Source organism: Emys orbicularis, chromosome 13, assembly GCF_028017835.1.
Source record: "Emys orbicularis isolate rEmyOrb1 chromosome 13, rEmyOrb1.hap1, whole genome shotgun sequence".
NCBI classification, from domain to species: domain Eukaryota; kingdom Metazoa; phylum Chordata; order Testudines; family Emydidae; genus Emys; species Emys orbicularis.
In genome coordinates, this window is record NC_088695.1 from 42,419,088 (window position 1) to 42,433,325 (window position 14,238).

At 44.7% G+C, this 14,238-nt stretch overlaps 1 protein-coding gene across 1 annotated transcript in view; it reads right to left on the reverse strand.

The window, feature by feature from the left end:
- Positions 1-5,131: 5,131 nt before the first annotated feature.
- PECAM1 (platelet and endothelial cell adhesion molecule 1) overlaps positions 5,132-14,238 on the reverse strand; it is a 76,575-nt gene continuing 67,468 nt past the window's right edge. The window contains exons 16-19 of the mRNA XM_065415330.1: positions 13,261-13,324; positions 10,471-10,569; positions 9,507-9,572; positions 5,132-5,232 (exon numbers count right to left, since the gene is read on the reverse strand). Of these exons, the coding sequence (XP_065271402.1) occupies positions 5,132-5,232; positions 9,507-9,572; positions 10,471-10,569; positions 13,261-13,324 (330 nt within the window). The remainder of the gene's footprint in view (positions 5,233-9,506; positions 9,573-10,470; positions 10,570-13,260; positions 13,325-14,238) is intronic.

Sequence of the window (14,238 nt, forward strand, 5' to 3'; positions counted from 1 at the left end):
AGGCCATACCTCCTCCCCTTGCCTCAGAACAGGCAGTGGTGGTACAAGTTTCCCACATGCTGCCCTGCCATTATCCTGGTTCTAAAGAGACCAGCTCTCTGAATAAGAGGGTATTACACTCCTAATACTCATGAGGGTCACAATCCTTAATGCTGCTTAGTAGCTCCTCTAAAGGCTGAATGCTCACAACTCACACTGAAATCAATGGTAGTTGAAGGTGTTCAACATCTAGCAAGACCTGGCCCTAGTACACTAGGAAATGTACTGAGACTAACAACTTAAAGGCCAGATCCTTCAAGATGCTGAGCACCTCCTATGATAGTGAGCACTCACAACTCCCACTGAAGCTAATGGAAGTTGAGGGTGCTCAGCACCTCAGAGGAACAGGCCCTTATTTCCTATAGAGCATTGAACATCCAGCAGATGGGAATAACTTTTGATCACTACCAATGTGAATTGGATTTTCAGCCAGTGATCTGTGCAGGCAATAGTCTCTGTATCCCATTACCAATTTTTTGAGCCATCTAGTAGCATTCAAACATCAAATTAACCTGAAATATTGGTTCCCAAAATAGCATCAGGTACATTTAGGGCTCTCTGGCTCTATGATTTACTGAACCAAGATTGTTGCTATTATTGCCCAAAGTCATCACACCAACAAAAGGTGTAATAGGATCCTGAGAGCGGTTTACTCAGGATACGTAAACAAAATAAATATGATCGTGCAAAATGCAGATAATTATGTTAATCTTCCTGTTCTTGCTTTATCCTCTTGGAATATCCAGGTGAATGGAGGCTGGAAATATATGTGCAGGTTATTTGCAGCTTTGCTGATTGCTGTTGTTGCTGTTCATTTTAACATAGAAATCATTTTCAGGCTTCTGGTCTTAGGGCCTGATTCTCCACTACCTTGCATTTTGTGTCATTATTTACTCTACAGAGCCAAATCCTACAGCTCTTATTCAGTGGATTGCTCCTTCTGAATGCAAAAGGCTGGCTTGTTGAGTAAAGATTGCAGGGTGAGGACATTATTGTTATGTTTTTACCTGCCTTGCTATATTATACACAACAGATCATGGTGTTCCAAAGTTTAAAGATTGTGGTTTTTATTTTTCTAGCAGCATGTTTTATATAGCAGGAACATATCCTACTGCCTGAAACTGACCGATGGATTGTTCTCTTTTTTTAGCTACAGATGACATAACAGAAGCGCTGAAGTTATATTTTTAATACCTCAAAAATATGTAACAAAACATTACACTAAGATTCCAGTTCAGGAAAGCACTTAAGCACAAGCTTAACTTTAAACACATGTTTTGATCTGATTGACTTCAGTGGGATTTAAGCAGCTACTTGAGTTCTTTGCTGAATAAATATGGGATTATTTGTCTGCGTAAAGATAAGCACATACCTGATATTTACATGGCAAGGATCTATAAACCTGTTAAAACTTCCTAAATGAATAGGAATAGGAACTAAAACCTCCTAAATAAAAAGATTTAAATGCTTAGCTGAATTGGGACCTAAATGATCAAATCCTCCCCCTACATCCTTCCAATCTGAAACTTTTTTCACTTTGTATGGACAAATCAACAAATTGGCAGCATAATGAGGATATTCAGACTTATAATTAATATGTTTTAACATGTCCCAGACCAGTGTCCATATAGACAATGTTTACATATTTTAAATGAAAATCAAGGCCTCCAGTCAGTGACTGCCTGGTTGTATATTTGTTTTAGAGCATGAGTATGGGTATATATTCCATGTAGGCAAATGGGTTGAGGCTCTTTACAATGGTTGCTAGTGTTGTCCCTTCTCCTGATATGAGTGTCCTGTTCTGAAACCACTGTCAGCCAGCTGCCATGCAGTAGCAGATGTTTTGGGTCTTGCCAGTTGATTTCAGGAGAAATCAGCAATGTGGAATCTGAATATATTTTAAGTGCAACTTGTTTCATTTATACATACACACCAGTCCTGGAGCACAAGTGACTCCAACAGCTTGCAGGCAAGCCTTTCTCTCAAGAATCTCTGCAGTGCAGAGCACCAGAGAGCCATTCTGTTTCTAGAATTGATGCTAATCAGAGACCACAGCAGAGTGCAAACTCTCTGGCTGCTTGCACAGCTCCCTTGCCAAGGTCTACTGCCTCCGGCCAGAACCTTGCATATCCCAAGCTAACACCACCACTACATGTCTTCCCAAGACTGAATATTTGCTCATGTAAAATTGTGCTCCTGGAAAGGTCATTGATAGTGGGGATCAAACTGGGATCTCTGGATCTTAAGCATGAGCCCCTTGTGACGGGTTGGATCACAGAAACCCCCCTGGGAGCTGCCAACCAATATGCCAAGACTACTCCTGTTCCTATTTTCCCTGCCAGCTCAGGACTCCAGCACCCTGTCTTGCTGAGCCAGATACTCCCATCTGCTCCAACAAAGACCCAGGGTCTGAATTACTTGCCCCAAAGCTGCAGGTTTACCTGAAAACAGCTCACAGAAGTGTGCTTGTCTTTAGCACTCAGATGCCCAACTCCCAATGGGGTCTAAACCCAAATAAATCCATTTTACCCTGTATAAAGCTTATGCAGGGTAAACTCATAAATTGTTCGCCCTCTATAACACGGATAGAGAGATATGTACAGTTGTTTGCTCCCCCAGGTATTAATACATACTCTGAGTTAATTAATAAGTAAAAAGTGATTTTATTAAATACAGAAAGTAGGATTTAAGTGGTTCCAAGTAGTAACAGACAGAACAAAGTAAGTTACCAAGCAAAATAAAATAAAATGCGCAAATCTATGTCTAATCAAACTAAATACAGATAAGATCCTCACCAGTTCCAGAATGCTCCCTTTTACAGGCTAATCTCCTTTTAGTCAGGGTCCAGCAATCACTCACACCCTTGTAGTTACTGTCCTTTGTTCCAGTTTCCTTTAAGTATCCTGGGGGGGTGGAGAGGCTCCTTCTTTAGCCAGCTGAAAACCAAATGGAGGGGTCTCCCAGGGGTTTAAATAGACTTTCTCTTGTGGGTGGAGACCCCCTCCTCACCCTGTGTAGAATCCAGTCACAAAATGGAGATTCGGAATCACATTGGCAAGTCACATGCCTGTGCATGACTCAGGACTTACAGGTAGCAGCCATTACCCACATGCTACCTTGAATGTCCTCAGGTAGACTTCTTATGTGGATTGGAGTCTTCCAAGCTCTTTTGTCTGTTAAGTGCTCAGTCAGGAAGCACTTAATTTGCACATTCCTTTCCCAAGAAGTGGCCAAATGTTCTAACTAAGGCTACTTAGAAATCAAGCAATTATACAGCCAATGTTCATAACTTTGAACACACAAATGGAGCCTGCATACAACTAGGATGAACATAACCAGTAGATCATAACCTTTACATAGATATGTTACATGGCATATGTAGCAAAACCCTATTCCAGTTATATCATACATACATTTATGAGCACCCCCCCATAAAGCCTTATGGGGTATACTGTCACACCCCTACTGCCTGAACTAAAAGTCACAGCTCTGTAAGCCAATGCTGCAGCAGACTTATCAGTCTCACTAGGTGGCCTAGCCACCACCAGAGGGAGACAAAGGGATTGAGTCCGTGTTGATTAGCTACTCCTACTAGCCAGGGACTCTCCTGCTGAGCTTCAGCAGTCCACCTCTCTATGTTTCACCACAGTCTTTTACTTCAGGCAGTAGAAGTTCAAGTCTCATTCCTTTAGATCCAGAGGTCCTCAGTTCATTCCCCACTGCCAACAACCCAGCCTAGGGCAATTAGCAACACCCACATGCTAAATACTTGAAGACTGGGCGTAGCAGGAGCACCTGGTGACACCTGCCAGAACCCTTTATATAAATGGCTCTTGGTGTAATTTTTATTTATTTATGGGACAATGTTATATTTTTCTGTGTCAGGTGAGAAGAGCATAGAGGAAGAACAAGGGCTAAGGAAATCAGTGTCTAATATTTTTGTTTTAAGCACTGTTTCTAATTGCAAAAAGTTGTTGCTTACCTTCTATTATAGTTTTGTCAGGTATTTACAATCCATGAAAAGTCAAATTATGCCCAAGACTCAGTTTTTGTACAAACAAGATTTCAGAGACTTTAGGGCCAATATGAATGTTTCAATCCAATGACAAGAGCTTTTGCCTGGATTTGACCTGTCCTCTGCACTGTTTCTAACACAGAGCACTGTGTTACTGCACGAGGAAGAGAGAAACTCACTACAAACAGACTAGAAACAAAACATAACAGACAGAAATCCTGTCAGTACTGATGCTGCAGAACTCAGCAATAGCTAAGCATGGACCTCCCGGGATTCGTCCCCTTCTATTCACAGAACACTGCACAGGAGGTCTTTGCAGGGGGAGCTGCAGAGGTGACAGAGCCAGTTCTGCACCTGCTGGTGCACCAGGGTAGTTAGTACAGGGTGACCATGACGTGGGCCCAAATTGTCCAGGCTGTATCCTTGTCCACATTGAAATAAAATGCCAAAGTAAACAATCCACATTAATGGTCTGATCATTGGATCAAGTTAGAATTTTGAAATTCGTTCAGCTTTAATCATCGGTCAGATATATGTAATGGCTAGGTTTTTCAAAAGCAGGCACTGATTTTGGGAGCCTGAGCTGAAAGCACCATGGGCCTGATTTTCAGAGGTGTTGTACACCTGCCTCCAATATTGACTTCAGGTGGAGTCCTGGGTGCTAAGCATCTCTAAAAAGTAGTCACTCATCTATAGGTGAAGAATGCTATCACTTGTGAGAGTGTCAGTTTGAGAGTGATATAAGCTGACTGATCTGCCTTGGCATTAAACTACCTAACAGAACTGGCAGCATCATAGCACGATAGAGCTTTACCTCCATGCATTTGTCTGAGATGGGGAGTGAGCATATGGATACAAGGAACAATAGTGGGGCTTCCCAAGCATATCCTCACAACAGGATTCAACTGCATGTCCTACAAATTAGGGGTCTGATTCTCAGTATAAATCAGGGGTAGTTCCACTGAAATCACTTTATTTAAACCAGCATGGGGGGGGGGGAGATGCCCTATGAGTAATGGAAACACAACAACCCTCACACAATGAGGATGGGAGCGTAGCAAAGACATGAGTGGGAGACTATCTCTTTGCATTTAACAGCACACGTAATTCTTGAATGAGGCAATGCTCTGAGAAACAGATCAGATCATTTGACTGGATAATGTGATCTTCCAACCATCCTACAAAAAGACAAGGGAATAGAATACACCTTGGTATTCTTGGTATTCGTGCCATGAATGCAGGGGACTGGACTAGACGACCTCTCAAGGTCCCTTCCAGTCCTACAGTTCTATGATTCTCCAGGTAAATGTGAAGCAGTTCTCAGAAAGAGCAAATCCGGTAAGCTTCAGAAATAGGTTGGGTCAATGATTCTTAACTGCGGCATTTGAAGTGGCCTCTGATTTTGGGTGCCCTTTTGAAAAAGAAAAAAAATTGATCTAATCTCTCAGTGCCTGTAGTGGCTTTCAAATGGGAATTCTACTTATCTACTTCATGGGGGCATGGTGAGGCTTAATTAATTAATGTCTGTAAAGCACTAGGAGACCCAGATCAGACTTTCACAGTTCAGGCCCCTTTAGTGCTCACACTTTTGTCAGGAGATAAATTTGCCTGTCTGCATGGGTTACAGGAGCTTTTGAGAATGATTTGTTTCCATTGAGATACATTCTGAAGCCCTCCGTTGTCACTGAAGGCGATGAGAGTTCACTGAAAACAGTGCCTGGGCAAGATCTGGGAATTGCAGGACTTGGCCCATTCTAAATGTTATCCTCTGAACCTTTGAAATGAATTGGACAGCTCCAGTTCTCTGCATGAGTCAGGGGGTGCACACTTGGCTGTGTGTGTGTGTGTGTGTGTGTGTGTGTGTGTGTGTGTGTGTGTGTGTGTGTGTGTGTGTGTGTGTGTGTGTGATCTTCTTTTCTTCTGCTTCCAATTTTAATTTGCTGTGGTGCTGTACAAAACAAAGACCCAAGACCTGCCTGCTTCAGGGTATGGGTCATTCCAGTGAACACTTACAAGCTCTTCCTATTGCTGCAGCTGGTGCTGATTACATGTGGAGAGAGTGGGAGTTTACTGAATAATTCGCTCCTTTAACAGTGTTTGTCTGCGCCTCTGTTCTACCTGTCAATTAAATGCCTCAAAGAAAGAAGTGCTTCGTTTGTGCAAGAAAAGCATCCTTTACAACCCACCCCTCCAGCTCTTACCTCCCACTTCTTTGATTGTCATCCTTGAACCTGAACTCTCCTCCTCCTCCTCCCACACACCCTCTGTTTGCAAATCTCCCCGTCACAGCCCCTACATACATCACTGTCTCAATTACACCTCTGCTGATTTTCTCACCCATGCCTTTACACTACCCAAGGTGAGAGGCAGTATCTCCCTTCTCTTCCCCACCTGCTAGAGCCCCTGCTCTCCAGCAAGTACACAGTGCTGCTGCCCATCCTCTTTCATGTACAAAGAAACACAACCGTGTTGGAACACCACTGGCTCCACTTCCACCCTGTTCATTCCAAAATCCAGCTCCAAATGCCTTCGGTGCATTTTTAATCCTCCAGGGACCCTGTTGCAGGTCTCACCAATGCTGAACTGCCTCTACTCTCGTTAAGCATTGGCCTCCTCTCTACCTGCCATATGGTCTCACTGCTGGTGTTGCAAGAACCATCTCTGCAGATCCTGTCTTTGGGATTGGCTTTCCTGCACTGTTGCCTTATTGACTCTTAATTCCTTTTCCAAAGCTCAGCTGAAGATCAATCCTTTCCCCCTTGCCTGTCTCTTAATCTCTCACTTTCTCTCTATTATAATTATGAACACAGAGTTCTACCTTGTAAAGCATCTCTGTAGAAGTGGCCCCTTCTGACTCATCACATCAGTTCCTTGCATGTATTCAGAGATAGTCACGTCAGTTTGCTTTAGTGATAATAAAAGCAAGGGCTGGGGCTTTGTAGAGCCAGCACAGCCATGAGAAGCAGCTGAATTCTGTTCTTTCATTTGTGTCATTAATAAAATTGATTACTAAGCTTCAGTTACTGACACCTGTGCACCCTCAAAGTCAACAGGGTCAGTGACCAAAACTGGCCAAAACTCCGAATTTCTGGTTTGCAGGAAACAGCAATATTTAGAAAGTTGGTTTCGGTCTGATTCAGCAGGAAACCAGATTTTTTCAAAATGTGACGGAGAGTCTGAAAAATTCTCATTTGGGAAACACCTACAACATGGGGTGGAACAGCTGCCTGTCCCTGAATAGCAGCTTCCAGGGCGGCCAAGCTCCCTGCGGCACAACTGGGAACTACTTAAAGCTGGGACTTCCAGGGCTTTCAGGCTCCCAGCTTCATCCCAGGGAGTTGGAAGCCCTGGCATGGTGGAGCTACCCTGGAAATCCTAGGGTCACCAGCCCTGGGGCAGTCCACATAGCAGGGCTGACTAGGAGCCATGGACCCTGGCAGCCCACCAGGAAACCAGGCAGGTTTCCATCATGATTCAACAAAAGTTTGTCAAACTCAAGATGTTTCCACAAAACATTTCAGGTTTGACGAATTAGCATTTTCGGTCCAACAAAAGAGAGTTTGTCAATTCCAGGCAGCCAGCTGTCATTCCCACGTGGAAGGTCCCATAATCCTAGTGCTGGGGCAGGGATGAGGGAAGACAGCATGGGCCTCCCTCTCCTGTGGCTGCCAGGGGGCTGTTCAGCCCCCAACACAGATTAGGGAAACCCTCTCCCTTGCCCCTTTGAGGCTTGCGAGAACCCCCCTGCCATGCCTTCTCCCAATCCCAGCATGCCCCTGGCATTACCCCTGCACTAGGGAGATTCTGCAGGGTGGTAGCAGGGATATAGCACTAGCATAGTTAGTGCTATACACATCCTATAGCAGGGATATTCCTAGAGTGGGTGCTTCACAGCCCTTTTATGCCAACATAGTCAATGAAAAGCAGCCTGAGGGCACCCACTAACTGAGCCCAAAGAGTTTGCACAGATGAGTCCAAGGGCAGAATCTGTCCTGTAGAACCCTCCTGGAGCTTTTCAGATCGGCTCATTGCATCCCTAATGCAGACTTCAGACAGGTGACACAGCTGGTGCTTACCTGTCTGTTGTGCCATCCATCTCTCACAGGGAGGTGATCCTGTATTCTGTGCAGCATAGCCACATGTACACTGCCAAAGTCAGATGAAGGTTGCAGGAGCTGGTATCTGGAGTTCAATGCACCCAACCTGGCAGTTGCACAAAGCTCTAAGAGGCTGAAATTTGATCTGTACATGACGGAGAAGTCAATACCCCTCCTTTTGCAGAACAATTGTGAACAACACACATTGACCAGGCTTTATGGTGCAAGCTTGATAAAATACAGTAGCTGCAGAGGATAAAATAGCACTCAGTATTTTAAATGCTCTCACCGCAGACATTATACCAGAAATCACCAACAACACCAGACAGCTCAGGTATTTGCTATTGGCTTGTTATTAATAGAGAAAAGCAAAAGCCTGGGAAAGGCTCTAAGTAAACAGCAAGTGTCTTGCCTTCTTACCTGCTAAATCAGTCATTATTTTAAATGTATGAGTGAATTCAGTGCCGCTGAGCTTTAAAACACAGGTTTTAAGCTCTGCAAGCTTCCACACATACCCCTCTGCTAAGGGGGTCTCAGTGCCAAGCTGCAATACCTGGCTGTTCTTCTCTGGAACCATAACAACCACCGTCAGATGGAGAGAGTAGAATGCAACCACCGAAGTCAATTTCCTTTGTTAACTGAACCCAGGTCTGGAGAGACGAAGGACCCTGGAGGGCTTAATGGCACAAAGAAGTAGCTTGACTATTCCACAGTGTTCCAGACAGGCTCAGAATAGGTCAGAGTGTCATTTGGTACTGTTTACTCTTCCCTTTAACTCGAGAGTCACACACTTCACAACTTCGGCAGGTCACGCTCCCTGCACACACAAGGGGCTCCTTGCATCCCTCCTTTACCTTCCCTTCCCCTCCCCTCCCCCCCATACGTGCTCCCTGTGTGCCACTCTTCCTTCCCCCTCTATTTCAGGGTCTTCCTACAACTCCCCCCCCCCCCAGTAACCCGCTGCCAGGGGCTTGCTGTGCTCTCCATTCCCCCTATGCCAGCATCTGTGTGCTCCCCATTCCCCTGATCTCCCCTACCAGAGTCCCCCATTCTCTCACTGCATGGCACTCTGTGAGTGTGGCCCTCTTCCTCCTTTTTCCCCAATCCACGGGCTGTGTGCGCCTCCTCATTCCCCCATCTCTCCCTCATTTCAAGAAGCTCTGTATGCACCCCTAGTGTCCCCCTTTCCCTGATGTTCCCTTTCCCCCCATGCTAGTGGCTCTCCGTTGCCTCCCATTACCATTATTATTTCTTTTCCTTCTGTCCAGGAGATAAGTCATTCAGGGTGTCAGCATGTTAAACTCTATTGGGAAGATGGGCAGAGATGGGCATCTGTTCAAGAATTGTACCTGTACCTGGTAACAGATAATCAGAGACTGCAATATAAAGGGAATTCTTGGTTGCAAATGCAGAATACAAAACTGAAGATGTAAACAAGATAGATCATTTTCATAAGTGAATGACAGCAAAGCCAGTGCATAGTTCCAGGTAGTGTGACTTCAAAGCCAAGTGTTGCAGGAATCATTTTTTAAATGACCTTTACAGAAGTGCCAGGAACTACATTCTCTGCCGTAATTAGTTGTAACCTTTCTATAAGCAGCAGGGCTGCCATGGTCCATAATTGCACTTCATAGCAGAATCCAACACAACTGCACCGCGACAGTACATCAAAAAAACAACAGGGCTCCCTGTGTGGAGAGTCAGGCCCTTTTCTAAATGATGCAAATTAGTCCCTGAGCTTTGTATAACCGACACTACAGCTAGAGGAATGTGTTGAAAAGCAGAGTTATCATATATAATTCAAGGTTACTGTTTCCTCTTTTTAAGTTTCTAGGAAATTAAATAGTTAAAATAAGTGCCAACAAAGTTGGGGGAAAGAAATCGAGGTTTGTATGAAAACCCTACATGACTTTGATTTCTCTTTACCTGCTCTTTATCTGTGCAACAGTCAACTGCCTCTGCAGTCCACTAGAGATTTACAGACCACATATTGAGAACTGCTCCCCTTAGACATATCCAGCAGCAGCCTGGGAGGCTATCTGTGTGTGCCTGATAATGAATGCAGCCTCAAACTGTCCTTTAGCAACTATGGAGCTACATTCACTGGGCAGGCACTAAGACAGCCTTGAAAGCGGATGGAGGGTAGTCTGGCCTTTTGCTGTGACACAGGGCCCCCCTGTGGAAGAGTGCTGGCCACTTGTCAGTTCATTGGGAATAATCGCAGACCAGATCCAAACACTGCTGAACTTTGATGGTGGCAGGTGCCATTCAGAAGCTCAACCTGGATCTGTGTGTACAGATTTCACACCTGGCCCTTACCTGTAACAACAGATTGGACACAAACTCCAGAGCCAAATAGTTCTCCAAAGCCCAGATCCGGGTCCAAACTGTGCCACTTCCTCAATCCATCTATTTTATCTGAAAAGCATTGGGGATAAAAAGCTCTGTGCACACAGAAACATAAAATATTACTTCATTAAATTCCAGCTGGTCATTTTACTGACCTGAGGCTTAACTCCTTTTTTTCAGTCCAGGATAACTATGAGTTACTAATCCACAATATCCATATCTAGCTCCTGTTGCCAGATACGGACCTAGAATGGGATTTGCAATGCAGTTCTGCACAAATAAGCACAAGGGAAAAAAGCCATGAGCAGGAAGGGACGTGCAGAGGAAATCAGTCCCATATTAATGAGGGATGCTGCTGCATAGCTACCAAGTTATTCCTGTCTAGTAGCAACAGTAAGGCCAATGAGGGGAGCATACATTTAAGAACTTCAAGCAAACGGCAAGGATCACATTTAAGCTCCAAGCCATCCGCTCCCTCCTCTGCACTTGCCCCTTCATTCCCTGCCGCCTGGAGACCAACCATGCCATGGCCTCAAGGCTTCAGCTGAGTGCAGAAGCTTATGCCTAGTGGCACCCAACCACAGTGCTGTGTTGGGGGATTGGGAAAGAGCCCCACTGAAGCTGGTAGGCATAACCACTGCACTTCATTCAAGATAAGTGTAAGAAACAATCAATATGTTCTGTGGAACTAGATAGCTGAAACAATGGGAACCACCACCCAAAACAAGCCCATGGCAAGGCTTCAGTAGAAGCTGAATGGTGTGGCCTAGGGGTTTCCCTGGAGGTTGATACAGCAAATGCAGGGGCTGTGGCACGGATTGATAGAGCTGGATGTGTTTGTGTGTGACAGGGAAGCAGCAGAATGACACAGAAGGACGTAGGGTAGGAGCAAAGAAGACTCAGACACCCTCAGAGAAGCCCTGGTAGAATAATCTTGGGGAAAAAGTTAAGGAGACCTTTTGTGTTTGGGTACATGATGGCTGAAAGTTTCTTTGCTCACAGTTCAAAGCCTCTGTCTCCTGTTGCTGGATTCCTACTTCGTTCAGTGAAGCTGGATTTCATCCATTCTTTGTAAATAAAACAGGACTACATCAAAGAGATACGTGATTCCATCAGCAACTTCTCCTCCTTAGGGAAACAACCCACTAGACCCACCACAGTTGGCTACCTGCTTGGGTCAACAAAAAAAAAATCAGGTTTCCATTCACACTGGGTCTTGAAAGCAACAGTATCATGCTGCTGACTGCACAGGACTCACAGGGTCCAGGCCTAAATGGATGGCTGCTCCTATTCTTTAACTGGAATTGCAGGTGCCTCTTTATTGGTTGCATAGCCTTGATTGTCCACATACCATATACAGCATTAACTAGGCTTTCAAACAGAGATGACACATAACTGTTGATAGTGGGGGGGAGGGCACAATTTAAAGGCTCTGGTGGTATGCAGCAGGGTTCAGGGCAGAGCATATAAACCCAGCAGAAATCTGGGGCGCACGTGACCCTCCCCTCCATACACATCACCTCTGCTTTCAAACCAGTGGACTGGACTAGCTAGTTGAAAAACTGGGAGGAGTTGGGGGAGGAAGGAGAACTATTCAGCAAGTTTTCTTCCTCACACTTTTATTCCGGAAGTTACAGAAGATGGGAAAAGATGTGCCCGGTTCTGTAACAATCAGGCACAGAGCTCTGCCTCCTCAAAGGCCTTTTCCAGTTGGTTGGGGAAGACCCTTGCCCCACCCACTCTACAAGGCTCCTGGCCCTGAGCCCTTCAAGGAATAGAAGCACAGGTTTTCCCCAAGCAAAGACTATTCTCTGAGTTGCTTCCTCTTTCCCCATATCTGCCTTTGTCATTTTTCTGGATTCTTGGGTACCAAAACTTAAAGGGACCACACCACGAGGACAAGGGTGGTTTTGTGGATTGGTAGGCCTGTTGTGATAATTGGGCCTACCAAATTTTCCCTATAAGCTCAGCTATAAAGTAGTGAGTGTAAGTTCATAAGTTACCACAATAACCTATAACAACAACGTTGATGGGGAAAGGTACGAAAGGGAGACGGAGACACTGAATTAGCCCAAACTGAAAGGCTTCCTAATACAATTCAAGGACTGTGTTAAGATCATGCCTGGTAAATAAGAAAAGTGAATCAGTGAACCAAAATTGGTGTGCCAAAAACTAGCCCTAACTGGGGTACAAAATAATGAGGGGAAGAGTTATTCCACCTACAACTTCCTTTGCATGTCCTTAAAGAAAGAAACTGCCACCCTCACCATCCCCTGGGCCTTCATCATCCTGATTAGGCTAGGTCTACACTGCAGCGGGGTTCCGACCTAAGATACGCAACTTCAGCTACGTGAATACCGTAGCTGAAGTTGCGTATTTTAGGTCGGCTTACCTAGCGGTGAGGACGCGGGAAAGTCGACCGCTGCTGCGCTGCCGCCGACTCCGCTGCCGCCTCCTGCCGAGGTGGATTTCCGGAGTCGACGGCAGAGCGATCAGGGATCGATTTTACCGCGTCTTCACTAGACGCGGTAAGTCGATCCCCGAAAAACCGATTGCTACCCGCCGGATCGGCGGGTAGTGAAGACAAAGAGATGTCCGGAAGAGACCAGGCCAGACAAAGGGACCCAGACAATTTCACCACCATTCTGGTTCCAGCTGAATCCCAACCACCACCTAGGATGAAATGGGATTGGACATTTACAACAATAGCTCTAGCCCATTTCAACAAACTTCTTTTCCCCCCAAAGGGACAGTTATTACCATCTTTGATACCATCTAAGAGACTGTCAAACAAGGGTTTTTTTAGTCTAAAAACTCTCTGCAGCTAAAGAGAAAGGGAACAAGGGATGTTGTTAAAATGAAAGTCTGATTTAATACTTTACATTTAAGATGTTTTTCCCTCTTTTCTTTATCTTTAATAAAAGGTTAAAATGATTTTTAATGCAGTGTTTGCCATGAATTGAGCAGGCTGAGATCTCTGTATACCTAATCCCAAATCTGGTTTAACACTGTTTCAGGTGACTGGGTTACGTTAACACCTTTAGCCCATGTATTAATTTAGATGGAATATAACAGGCCCTACAACCCTGAAGGGGACAGACGAACCCTGTCACGTAGGCCCTGTGGTTTTACATTGGTGTGAGAACACAGTCAAACCCATGGTTTGTATGTGGTAGGGGAAAATATAGGTGTGACCTTTCTTAGAGTCAGTATGCTAATTAGCATGTCAGATAATAAGCATTAAAGCTTGATCTACATCTACTATAAAGGAGAAAAGGCAGCAATTTAGTTAAGCCTAGTATTATACTGTTAATGTTGGCGAGTTTAAAAAAATATACCGTAATCCTGGAAATCTATAATTAAAAAGCATAAATTATACTCTTTTCATTGTAGGGGACATTAATGAAGTCTGCTTTGCCCAGCACAAGACAGATATGTAGGATTATATGAATTATCCCATAACAGTAAAAAGGGAATAGAGACATTGGGAGAAGAATCAGCTTCAGCAGGGGGGAAAATATAATTAAAATGGCTTTAAAAATTTGTCAGCATAGCCTGTTATTTGACTAACCCTGACATGCACCTGGGCTTTCATTACAATACTGGGACTCCCTCACTTCCCTAAGGAAGGGTCTACAGTAAATTTAACTAGGATACACAAGGTTCTAAAGGTTTGGGCCTGAGACAGCTAATAGCTTAGCTCATGCTGACCGTACCATCTTCCTGGAGCGAGGAACA